General features: G+C 53.1%; 1 protein-coding gene across 1 annotated transcript; it reads right to left on the bottom strand.

The window, feature by feature from the left end:
- Nucleotides 1-5,242: 5,242 nt before the first annotated feature.
- PRSS41 (serine protease 41) lies at nucleotides 5,243-12,177 on the bottom strand. Its single transcript, XM_039478146.2, is given in 6 exon segments — nucleotides 5,243-6,225; nucleotides 6,589-6,746; nucleotides 7,861-8,141; nucleotides 8,315-8,480; nucleotides 8,661-8,805; nucleotides 8,808-12,177. Coding segments are annotated over 6 exon segments (1,098 nt in total). The 5' UTR covers nucleotides 8,937-12,177; the 3' UTR covers nucleotides 5,243-6,006.
- Nucleotides 12,178-12,770: the final 593 nt, after the last annotated feature.

The raw sequence follows: 12,770 nt of genomic DNA, 5'->3' as shown, positions 1-12,770 counted from the left end.
ATAAATGCTCAGTAAATCCCCCTCCTGGGGAGCCCTGATCCCGAGGGACAAAGGGCCTGTGTTGAGTCTCCCTGAGGATGGGTTCAGGGCCAGCACATGGGCCAGGGCAGATGGAGGGGGCAAGGGGGAGGGGGTGTTGCCTCCCACCAGGTGGGCTTCCTCCCCAGGTGGGGACACACAGGTGAGGAGTGTCCTCGTGTGCGCACACCCCCGCCCCCAGTACAGGAGAGGCTGGGCGGGCGCGTGTGTCTGGGGCACGTGAGTGAGCGTGTGTGATCACCGTGCTCACGCCGTCTCAACAGCCCTCCAGTGGGCATTTGGGCGAGTCCCTGCACCCCTCCAGTCAGGCTCTTCCTCCAAGTCCCCCCAGCCCAGCTGCTGCTTCTGGCATCCTGGCCCAGATGACTCACCTTCTGGGCGCCAAACCCTGCCAGCCTGGAGTTAGAAGCAAGGCCTCTGAACTGCCAGCAAACTTGGGAAGGCGCCCTCGGGCGAGGCTGGATCCAGAACACAACCCGCTTTGTGCCGCCTCCAAGGACTCGGCCTCTTCCGCCTCTACCTCCCTGGAGGAGGCTCCTCCTGAGCGGGGCTCCGCCGACCCTTCCCGGGCCTGGCCCCTGCTGTCTCCAAAAGTCAGAGGGGCCTTGGGGGGTGCAGAAGGGTGGCAAGAGAGGGGCAACTGGGGCCTCACCCTGACACCCCAGTCATTGGAAGCCCAGCCCTGACCAGCGCTTCCACGGAGGTGGAACCAGACAGCATCAGAACCAGAGCAGGCGCCAAGACTAAAGCGAGGCTTTGCTTCCGCCCTCTCAGCCTCTGGCAACTTTCATTTTACTTTCTTCTTTTTTTTTTCTTTTTTTTGAGACAGAGTGTCACTCTTGTTACCCAGGCTGGAGTGCAATGGCGCGATCTCGGCTCACCGTAACCTCCGTCTCCCAGGTTCAGGCAATTCTCCTGCCTCAGCCTCCTGAGGGATTACAGGCACACGCCACCATGCCCAGCTAATTTTTTGTATTTTTCGTAGAGACGGGGTTTCACCATGTTGACCAGGATGGTCTGGATCTCTTGACCTCGTGATCCACCCGCCTCGGTCTCCCAAAGTGCTGGGATTACAGGCCCATTTTACTTTCTATCTCTAGCTTTTTACTCATCTAAGTACTTCGTGTGTATGAAATTGTACAGTGCTCGTCTTTTGTGACTGGATTATTTCACTGAGCACAGAGACTTTATGACTCATCCACGGCAAGGTGTGTGTCAGGATATCCTTCCTCCCTCCCTCTGTCTTTTCTTTCCTTCCTTCCTTCCTTCCCTCCCTCTCTTTTGTCTCCTTCCTTCCTTCCTTATTTCAACAGGGTCTCCCTCCATGGCCCAGGCTGGAGTGCAGTGCTGAGATCTTGGGTCACAGCAGCCTCCACCACTCAGGCTCAACCCAATCAGCTCACCTCATCCTCCTGAGTAGCTGGGAGCACAGGGCCACCACACCCAGCTAAGTTTTTATTTTTAATTTTTTGTAGAGAAAAGTGTTGTCCAGGCTGGTCTCAAACTCCTGGCCTCCAGTGATCCTCCTGCCCCAGCCTCTCAAAGTGTTGGGATTACAGGTGCGGGCCACTGCACCCGGCCCCCTCTAATTCTCTTGTCCTCTTTCCCTTAAGACAGCCAGAACAATGAATAAACAATTAACTTTCAATGAAAATAATTGAGGAAGAGCGCCAGAGCGCTTTAGAGGAGTAACAGAAGGCTGGGTGAGCGTGTCTGCATGAAGAACAGAGGAAACGCTGGGCCTGCACTGCACCCCGGTCCCCAACCAGGATCCTCTGGGAACAAGGCAAGGAGGTGAGCAAGGAGATGGCAGGAGCCCACCTGGAACACCTGCAGCCCTCACCGCCAGCGCCCTCTGTCCTCATGGGCATTAAGCCAGGCGAGGGGGCGGCCTGAGCGGCACAGCTGGGCTCCCACAGAGGACCCCACAGCCAGCCCTTTCCTGCGGTCATGTGACTACTGCACTGCGCTACTGCCGAATTGGAACTGGGGCCACAGCACATCTTGTCCTGGGATTGAGTAGCCACAGCTGCCCTTCATCCCCGAGATGAAGCCACCATCGAACCCTCAGCCTGGTGGCTTCACACCCCTCAACTGAGCTGTGAGCACCGGTTACACCCTTGCCCCTGGGGCCAAGCAGAGATGGAGGTGCTGCTCTGGGTAACCCTTCCCCTTTCCCCGGCCAGAGCTGAAGTCACAACCCGCCTCCTTGGCTGCTCAGAGGTGAAGTTGGAGAAGATGCTGCATTCCAGGAAACGGTGCCTGGCCACCCAGAATTGTCACATCCCTCAAGCCTAAGCGAAAGCAGCCTGCTTTCCCCAGGAGTTCAGTTCCCTGGCTGAGCTGAGCCGCTGTGGACCCCGGGGAAACAGGGCAGTGGCTGAGCTAAGACGCCGCCCTGTGGGCCAGCTCTGGCACCTTGCCTCCCTGGAGCCAGATCAGCCTCCTAGAGATGGAGCTTCAGAGACAGCCCTCTTCCTCGGAAGTGGGTCTCCCTGGGCTGCTCCCTGCCTTCCTCTGCAATGTGTGGTTCCCGGCTGCCTCGCTTCCCCACAGGGCCCAAATGACAGCTGTGCTCTGCCATTCTGCCACTGTATCTGACCTCATGAAGTCTGGGATACTGCCAAGCCCCACCATCTCGGAGTCTAGTGTCACTACTGCATGGAGCCTCAGCCCCTAAACCCTGAGTTACACTGAGCCCTATTGGCTCAGGTCCCGGAATTGCAGCCGTATCGCGATCCCCAGGTTTCAACCTGAAGCACCACATCTTCCCCAGAGTTGGGCTGTTGCTCTGCTCTGTCCTCCAGGGGAGAATCACAGCTACAACCCGGTCCCCTGGGCCTGACCTGCTAGTGGGTGCTTCAGAATTACAGATCCTGTGGGGGTGGGAGGCTGGGGGAGGGATGGCATTAGGAGAAATACCTAATGTAGATGATGGGGTGATAGATGCAGCAAACCACCATGGCAAGTGTATAATAACTATGCAACAAACCGGCACGTTCTGCACATGTATCCCCAGAACTTAAAGTCTAATTTGAAAAAAAGAATGATATATCCTGGCTCTGTGGGCAATACACATTCAACCTGCCACAGAGAATAAACCTGCACCCAATGGCCCAGGCCTGCTCTCGGTTTGTATACCAGGTCCTCGGCCTAGGACGCCAGCCCCACAGCTGGGTGGCACCCACAAAGCCAGCGCCACTGCACCTTCTTGTAGGCCACATCAGACTTGATACCAAAAGGTCCCCTTTGGCTGCATATCCCCATTGTGGGGAAAATAAGAATAGGAGGATCCCAAACCCTCTTGACATCAACGACATTAACAACCACGGCCACACATCTCATAGCCTGGGCCTTGAGGCCCCCAGTTATTGCTGATGCTCAACTACTGAGAGCCAGCTCGGCCACTGAGATCCCCACCCAGGCGGCGCTGAAGGAACTGAGAGGCAGACACTCAAAACAGCAACGTGGGCCTAGCCAAGAGGCCAGCAACCTTCCAAGCCGAGAGCCTCAGGCACTGACAGCATTCTGATTTGAGGGCCTCGAGCAGACTCTGACCCACGAGTTTCGTCTCTCTGAACAGGTGATGATTGTTAACAAACAGCTGTTTGGTATTTTCTCATAACACAAAATATGCCCAGTAGGCAGCTGGTGCCTATTTACCACTGATCACAGACAAACTAAAAGGTATTCTCCACGAGGGAGCCACAGGGGCAGGGTCAGATGTTCCGAGCTTAAAGAATTGTTTTAACTGTCGTATGATATTTATATATTGTCATGCCACTTTAGAATGCCCCAAGTAGTTTTCTACTTGGTGGGGGGGTGGTTAGGTTTTCCTTGCCATCGTTCTTCCTAGCAAACTATATATATATATATATATATATATATATTTTTTTTTTTTTTTTTTTTTTTTTTTTTTTGAGACGGAGTTTCACTCTTGTCACCCAGGCTGGAGTGCAATGGCTCGATCTCGGCTCACCGCAACCTCCGCCTCCTGGGTTCAGGCAATTCTCCTGCCTCAGCCTCCTAAGTAGCTGGGATTACAGGCACGCGCCGCCATGCCCAGCTAATTTTTTGTATTTTTAGTAGAGACGGGGTTTCACCATGTTGACCAGGATGGTCTCGATCTCTTGACCTCGTGATCCACCCACCTCAGCCTCCCAAAGTGCTGGGATTACAGGCTTGAGCCACCGCGCCTGGCCCGCAAACAATATATTCTATCATACACTCAGCGTTTCTCAGCAATCATTCACTCAGCATTTCTCAATATTCATAAACTTAACATTTCTCAACAACTTGACATTTCTCAATACTCAACACAGCTGAAGGGCTGCACGGAGACCATATCACTGCACCTATCAGGAAACACAGAAGTCCCACCCTTTCCAACCAGCACCCTAAGACGCAGCTGCAGGTGAAAGTCAGTCTCTATGAAAGCCACTCTAGAAACTTTGGAAGAGGCGATTGTTCCACCAGATGTACAGACATCAGTGCAAGGACACCAGAAACATGATGCAGCAAGAAAATCTGACACCACTAAAGGAACCTAAGTGTCTAGTAACAGACACCAATGGAAGAGGAAATCAGTGAATTGCCAGAAATAAATTCAAAATAATGATCTTAAGAAAACTAAATGAGGCCGGGCACAGTGGCTCATGCCTGTAATCCCAGCACTTTGGGAAGCTGAGGCAGGCGGATCACCTGAGGTCGGGAGTTCGAGACCAGCCTGACCAACATGGAGAAACCCTGTCTTTACTAAAAATACAGAATTAGCCTGGTGTGGTGGCACATGCCTGTAATCCCAGCTACTAGGGAGGACAACGCAGGAGAATTACTTCAACCTGTGAGGTGGAGGTTGCAGTGAGCCGAGATCGTGCCACCCAGCCTGGGCAACAAGAGTGAAACTCCTCTCAAAAAAAGGAACCCCTCGGCCGGGTGCGGTGGCTCAAGCCTGTAATCCCAGCACTTTGGGAGGCCGAGGCAGGTGGATCACGAGGTCAAGAGATTGAGACCATCCTGGTCAACATGGTGAAACCCCGTCTCTACTAAAGGTGCAAAAAATTAGCTGGGCATGGTGGCACGTGCCTGTAATTCCAGCTACTCAGGAGGCTGAGGCAGGAGAATTGCCTGAGCCCAGGAGGCGGAGGTTGCGGTGAGCCGAGATCGTGCCATTGCACTCCAGCCTGGGTAACAAGAGCGAAACTCCCATCTCAAAAAATAAAAATAAAAAATAAAAAAATAATAATAAAAAAAGGACCCCCCTCAACATGTGGGGTCGGGGGGCAAGAGAGAAACACTCACTCCTGGTATCCTTGGCCTCAGTGGGCCAATGCTGAAGCCCCCACAGGATTGTGGCCCAACGTCTCCCAGTTTGAGCGAATTCACTGGCATTTGTGCCTTCCCTGCCTTGGTTTCTCCATTTTCCCACCTTTGCTTCCTGGGATCACCTTCCAGATAAACTGCCTGCACCCATGTCCTGGTTTCAGGTCAACCACTGGAGTGACCAAAATAAGATCAGGAACATCTGGCATGTGTGTGATTGGGAACCCTGGGATGGGGGCAGTGGGAGCATTTCCTCCACGGTACCCCCAAGCCACGTCTTCCCACCTCTCTGACACACTGAATACTACCGCTCTTCCATCAGTTATCTTTCTGATTGAAATAACCAGAGGGTTCTGCTGTTTGCAACAAAAACCTGGATAACAATTTAGGAGTTCTGGTAGGGTCTTGGCCTGGACCGGACATGAGTGAAGAGGAAGGAGTCGTCCCTGAAGCCCCTTAGGTCCACAGAAACCTCTGCAAAGCATCCACTTTAACATGCACACGTATTTATTAGCAAATGGGACAAAAGGGGCTGGAATCTGATCCCAACCCTGTCCTTGAAGTGCCACATCCCCGGGGAAGCGAGCCAATACTGTGGTCTCCACTGTAGCCTCAGTCTCTGGTGGACTCAAAATGGCTGCAGGATCAGGGAGCCCAGAGCAGAGCAAGGAGCAGCAGCAGCTGGGAGGGGCTTGGCCTGGGCGTACTGGTAGACATCACCCTCTGGATCCAGTGGAAGTACACACTGATGTTTGTGTAGACACCAGGCCGATTGGGTTGACCACAGTCTATTCCCCAGCTCACGATTCCAACCTGATACCACAGTCCATCCTTGTCACAGACCAAGGGTCCACCTGAGTCACCCTGGGGAGCAGCATGGGTGAGCCCAGCCTGGGGCAGTGGATGGGGCAGCAGAGAGGCCATGAGAGCAGAAGGGTCTGTGGGCTGGGCAGACTGAATGCAAATCTTACTCCTTCTCATGGACTCAACCAACTCTTGGTTTCAATACTTAGAAGTGAGGCAACGGCCTCCAGAGGTTGACGAGTTAATCAGAATTTATGAAAAATGAGAACCATGTTTTGTAGGCTCAGTAGCTAAGACCGCACTGGCTTTCTCAGAAGAAATCGAAGCAGTGGGTTGGGAGTGGTTGTCGGGGAGGAGATGGTAGCTGCTCTCAGGCCCGGAGCTGGGGATGGTGGGATTCCCTAGTGGGGTAGAGGCACTTACTCTGCAGGTGTCTACACTGCCATCTTCAGCACCAGCACAAAACATGGAATCCTGGATGATACCACGGCTGGAGGGCTGTTCAAACAGGTAATTACACCTGGTGTTGTTTAAGATGGTGACTTGTGCTTCCCGGAGTTTGTAAGGAGGTGGCAGACGTTCTGGAGATAGGACAGAAAAGACAGCACCCTTTACCTCTCCTCTGCCATCTGGGGCAGGGAGAGGAGAAAGGACATGTGTTATAGTGGTGGTGAGGGGTTCCTGACACACCCACAGTGCCTGGCATTGCTCCTGACTCCCCAGCACCTAATACATCAAGAGCAATCAACAATATCACAAAATAACCCAATAGATGGCCAGGTTGTTGCAGAGCTTCCTGAAACTCAGTTTCTCTCTCCGTAGAATGGAGACGACAGCCCCTGCCTGAGTCAGTGGAGAGATTTCTTAGCCAAAGCATGGCAGGAGGAAGGGTTACCATATTGGTCAGGCTGGTCTTGAATTCCTGACCTCAGGTGATTCACCCGCCTCGGCCTCCCAAAGTGCTGGGATTACAAGCTCAGGCGCCCAACCTGTTTTTTTGTTTTTAATCTTTTATGCTATATTTTTACTGTTCCTCTTCTATGTATAGATACGTTTAAGTACATAAATGCTCACCAGTGTGTTACAAGTACTTCTGGTATTCAGTGCAGTCACAAGCTGTACAGGCACGTAGCCCAGGAGCAATGGGCTGTACCACAGACTCTTCGTAGAGTGGGCTGTGCCATCTGGGCTTGTGTGACTATACTCTGATGTTCACACAGTGATGAAAATGTCCCATGATGTGTGTCTCAGAATATATCCCAGTTGTTAAGTGATACAGGACTGTAGGCTAAAAATCACTGAATCATGTACTTTAACACTGAACACTTGAAAACGTTATGGTTTGTGAGTTGTCTCAATTTTTTAAAATCATTGCCTGAGGCTTCTGTCACCAGGGCCTCCCTCACTCCCCCTCAGTCCTGCAGGCCCTGGGCCAAGCTGGCCTATCTCTCACACTGTCCTCCTGGCCCCCGAAGTCCCTGGAAGGGCAAGAACTGAGTGTTTGGTCCCTGAGCTGACAGGTGGCAATGAGAGCAGAGAAGCAAGTGAGGAGAGACGGCAGCAAGCAGGAGAGGCTCGGGCTGCACCCCCAGGCCAAGGAGGAAGGGTGCTGTGTTTGTGTGGCGGGAACAGGGTAGAGGGTAATGCCCACCCCACACCCCCATGCCCCCACCGGTCTACCCCCAGCCTCACTACCGTTGGAGCCGAGGAAGCCCCAGCCGGTCACCCAGCAGTCCCGCCGGTGCAGGAAGATGAAGGTGGATGACTCGACGCAAATGGGTTGGACGTGCGAATTGTAGGCGACAGAGGAGGCCAGTCTCAGCAGGGCAATGTCATTGTATATAACCCCAAGGAAGCCAGGGTTCATAATGATATTCTGCACTTTGTAACGATTTCTTTGAGTCCGCAGGTTCCAGAAAGGCGGCCTGGAGGTCAGCTCGCCCAATTGGACCGTCCACTTGGAGGGATGATAGTGCCTGGCAGAAATGGAGACAGGGTGGGGAGCCCTGGAAATGAGGCGGGGGGAGGGGGCGCCTGAGCACTCTGGAGGCCCAGTCCCTGAGGCGAAGCTGCGGGTGGCTACTGCTTCCTCAGCTTGGACGCCAGTGGGAAGTCCGCGGCCCCGCCCCGCTCCCCCACGCAGACTCACTTTCGGAAGCAGTGCGCAGCCGAGAGCACCCAGCGACGGCTGAGCAGGCTCCCTCCACATCGGTGGAGTCTCCCCAGGCGCAGGCTGGCCTGCCATGGCCAGCGCCCGTGCGAGGATTCCACTCCACCTGTTACCAGCGAGTGTATTTCCCGGTGGCCGCAGGGCTCTGGGATGGACAGATGGACGCGGCTAAGCTGCAGGGGGCAGGCCCAACCCCGCCCTGTCTCGCCCCCGGGGTGGACGCAGGGAGGGGCGCCCCGGGGAACTGCGCGCCAAGAAGGTGACGCTGGGGACCCTCCCACGTGGTGGGAAGCTACCCGTCCCACCCCCAGGGCCCATAAGTTACTTGAGAGCATTGCGTTCTCGGGACCTGGAACAGAGATGGGTCCCATGCACCCCAGCCCAGAGGCCCTGGCAGGCATCGCGCGTCCTGGCGCCCTACCTGACAACAGCTTCGCCTGCTGCAACTCTGCAGGGTACAAGAAGTGAGCTCCTCACGGCCCCCACCTCCCGTCCTCCCCACCGCCCCCAGTCCTGCAGGCTGCGCCCCGAGCTCACCTGGCTTCCTGAGTCCCCCCAGCGCCAGCAGCAACGCCAGCAGCAACGCCCTGCGCACCCCCATGGCCTCCTCTCCCGCTGCTTGGCGCCCCCTCTGCCTCCTCCCGCGCTGGGCCCGGGGCGCCCCCTGGAGGCGGGGTCGGAGCTCTGCCCCCTCCCCCAGCTTCACCAGCCCTGGGCCCAAGGGCTGTTGAGGACCCTCATGCCTGGCAGCGCCCTGGCTTTCAGCTCCTTGGGGCGGGTCCTCAACCACACTCCTTGATGTGGCCCAGACCTGGTGGACCCCACAGTTCCTTTCTTGTGTGTAGCCTGTGGGGTCCTGGCTGCCTGCTTGGTGCCCCCTGTCCTCTACCCATGACCTCCTCCAGCACCAAGGGCCTGGCCCTGAGTCAGGAGCCCCCTTAAAGCAGGCAGGTAAGGCCTTCCTGAGGGCTACGTGGGGCCTGGCAGCATGGAAGTGCCCATCCTGTACAGACCCACAGAATGTCACAGCCCAGGGGCTCTCAGCCCCACTTCCTGCCCCCTGCCCTGCCGGGGGCCCCACACAGCTACCTGGAGCACACCTCGCGGTCTCCCGCCTTGTGGGAGGTGTTTCAGTGAGCAAATGTAACCTCTGAATCCAGGTCCACAACACCTGCAGAGCTCCCTCTACTCAGGAAAACCGTCACACTCTTGGTTAGGGTTTAGGGTTTAGGGTTTAGGGTTTAGGGAGTGAAAGGACTCAGGTTAAAGTCGGCAAACGAAAACGCACACAGGGCAGAGCGCAGGAGAGACCAGCAGGAAGGCCACGGTGAGCGCCCCAGGGGAGGCCTGTGGGCACCCCTCATTCTCCCGGCATGGAAGTGTGACAATCAGGGACACTGGCCTAAGCCCTGGCGGCAGGGTTTTACTGGAGGTTGTCGGTGTTGGCCTGGAGCAGCTGCATGGCTGACGTTAGTCAGCCTCAAGCTCCTCCAGAGGTCCCGTGATACTACACGGCCCATGGCCCCCCATTCAGTCATACTGTGCGCACCAGCTGTCAACCGGGGCCCAGGTTCCAGGTATGCAGAGGCATTCTTATCAGGCAACACATTCAAGATCTTAGAGTTTCCCTTAGAGGTTTGGATGTGTAGCATCTGAACACCCCAAGCCTATTGAGTTAACTATCTGCTGTAAGGCTACCCCGTGGCCCTCATGGCAAAAGGGTAGTATTTTTCCAAGCATCCATGACTTGGAATGCAAATAACAGCATGGGTGGGCCGGCCGGGCGAGGTGGCTGACAACTGTAATCTCAGCACTTTAGGAGACTGAGTAGGTGGATCACCAGAGGTCAGGAGTTTAAGACTAGCCTGGCCAACATAGTGAAACCCTGTCTACAAAAAATACAAAAATTAGCCAGCTATGGTGGCAGGCACCTGTAATCCCAGCTACTTGGGAGGCTTAGGCAGGAGAATCGCTTGAACCCAGGAGGCAGAGGCTGCCATGAGCCAAGACCACGCCACTGCACTCCAGCCTGGGCGACAAGAGCAACACTTGGTCTCAGAATAATAATGATGATAATAATAATAGCATGGCCCATCAGGAAAGGACCTGAGTCCTTGACCCCAGCTCCCTAGAGACTTCAGTGCACTGGCTGTGTGCTTAGTCTGGTGCAGGGAGGGCAGCTTCTACCCCACAAGCCCTGCCATGTAAAGCCTCGTAATTACCTATAGCTGGGCCTGCAAAAGCACACATTGGTTGTCAGAATGAATATGCCTCACGTGTGGAGCAGCCAGTGTGGGGCAGAGAGAGATTTAAATAACTACTTTTCACTCTAAAGCATTACATACAGTGTTATATAATTGTACTAGTTTCATGACCTGCATCCTCCATTGTCTACAGCTATTTATATTTCTTTTTTTTTTTTTTTTTTTTTTTGAGATGGAGTGTCTTTCTGTCGCCAAGGCTGGAGTGCAATGGCGCAGTCTTGCTGCAATCTCTACCTCCCAGATTCAAGTGATTATCCTGCCTCCCGAGTAGCTGGGATTACAGACACTGGCCACCCTGCTTGGCTAATTTTTGTGTTTTTAGTACAGATGGGGTTTCACCTTGTTGATCAGGCTGGTCTCAAACTCCTGACCTCGCATCTGCCTGCCTCAACCTCCCAAGGTGTTGAGATTACAGGCGTAAGCCATTGGGCCCAGACAGCTATTTATATCTTACGATTAGCTTGTACAGAAATATTTAGGGTCCATATTGCCTATGGTTGACTACCCAGTTCTCAGGCTGTTCATTTTCCATCAGTATCACATCCTAAGGGGGCGTTAACCCTGCCACTCGTACATTTGGCCATCAATATCACTATTATCACATGACACATTTATATGAGGTAGTTGAATTTTTCCCAGCAATGCTAGTGTTACATTACATTGCAATATGGTCCTGGTACAATTCAGTTTCATCATAGAACAAATCACTGAGATTACAGCAATATCTGCTAAACCTTCTCAACAGATCGGACGACCTGAAGAAATCTCTCAGTGTCTTTAACTTCCTTTTTAACTTAACAAATGCTTTTTTTTTTTTTTTTTTGAGATGGAGTTTCGCTCTTGTTGCCCAGGCTGGAGTGCAATGGTGCAATCCCACCTCACTGCAACCTCTGGTTCAAGTGATTCTCCTGCCTCAGCCTCCCAAGTAGCTGGGATTAAAGGCACCTGCTACCACGTCCAGCTAATTTTCATATTTTAGTAGGGTTTCGCCATGTTGGCTAGGCTGATCTCGATCTCCTGATCTCAAGTGATCCACCTGCCTTGGCCTCCCACAGTGCTGGGATTACAGGCCTGTATTTAATTTTATAAGCTCCCTGTTGTTGTTTTTTTTGTCCCCCAAATCAAATCCTAAATTAGGCCTCTGACTTAGACTTACTGCTGAAGGCTTATAAAAGCTATAAAAATTAATCACCATGAGATTATAAAATCTGTTTATAGCTTCCAAGCAGATCATAAATTCCAGTATCACCACCTCCAGCCTAATGATCACATATTCTAAAAGAGGTATCAGTTAGAGGACTCCCTTCAGCTCCATTTAAAAAAAAGTTCTGGCCGGGCGCGGTGGCTCACGCCTATAATCCCAGCACTTTGGGAGGCCGAGGCGGGTGGATCACGAGGTCAAGATATCGAGACCATCCTGGTCAACATGGTGAAACCCCGTCTCTACCAAAAATACAAAAATTAGCTGGGCATGGTGGCACACGCCTGTAGTCCCAGCTACTTGGGAGGCTGAGGCAGGAGAATTGCCTGAACCCAGGAGGCGGAGGTTGCAGTGAGTCGAGATTGCGCCACTGCACTCCAGCCTGGGTAACAAGAGCGAAACTCCGTCTCAAAAAAAAAAAAAAAAAAAAAGTTCCTTATCAGGTGTGATTAACTGCTCCTTGTGCTGCTAAGTCACAGGGAGTTGACTCCTGAGCACGAGTATCTCATCTAAAAAAGACACCAAGTCCTGCTGAATTTTGGACAACTATGCCAGTATTTGACATCAAACTCAAGTTAACCAAAGCCTCATCTTCAGACCCCGGAGAAGATGACAATCAAAATAAATTGCTTTCATGAGACACAGCTCCCGGCCTGTATTCAAAGACATTAAGACTCATTTAAAGGCTGGGCACAGTGGCTTATGCCTATAATCCCAGCACTTTGGGAGACCAAGGCGGGCAGATCATCTGAGTTCAGGAGTTGAAGACCAGCTTGACCAACATGAGAAACTCTGTGTCTACTAAAAAGCACAAAATTAGCCGGGCATGGTAGCCCATGCCTGTAATCCCTGCTACTTGACAGGCTGAGGCAGGAGAATCACTTGAACCTGGGAGGCGAAGGTTGCGTTGAGCCAATACTGAGCCATTGCACTCTAGCCTGGGCAGGAGTGAAATTCCGTTTCAAAAAAA

The sequence above is a fragment of the Saimiri boliviensis genome, chromosome 12, assembly GCF_048565385.1.
Source record: "Saimiri boliviensis isolate mSaiBol1 chromosome 12, mSaiBol1.pri, whole genome shotgun sequence".
Lineage (NCBI taxonomy): Eukaryota > Metazoa > Chordata > Mammalia > Primates > Cebidae > Saimiri > Saimiri boliviensis.
Note: the sequence above shows the minus strand (reverse complement) of the source record. Positions and strands in the feature narration are given on the sequence as shown.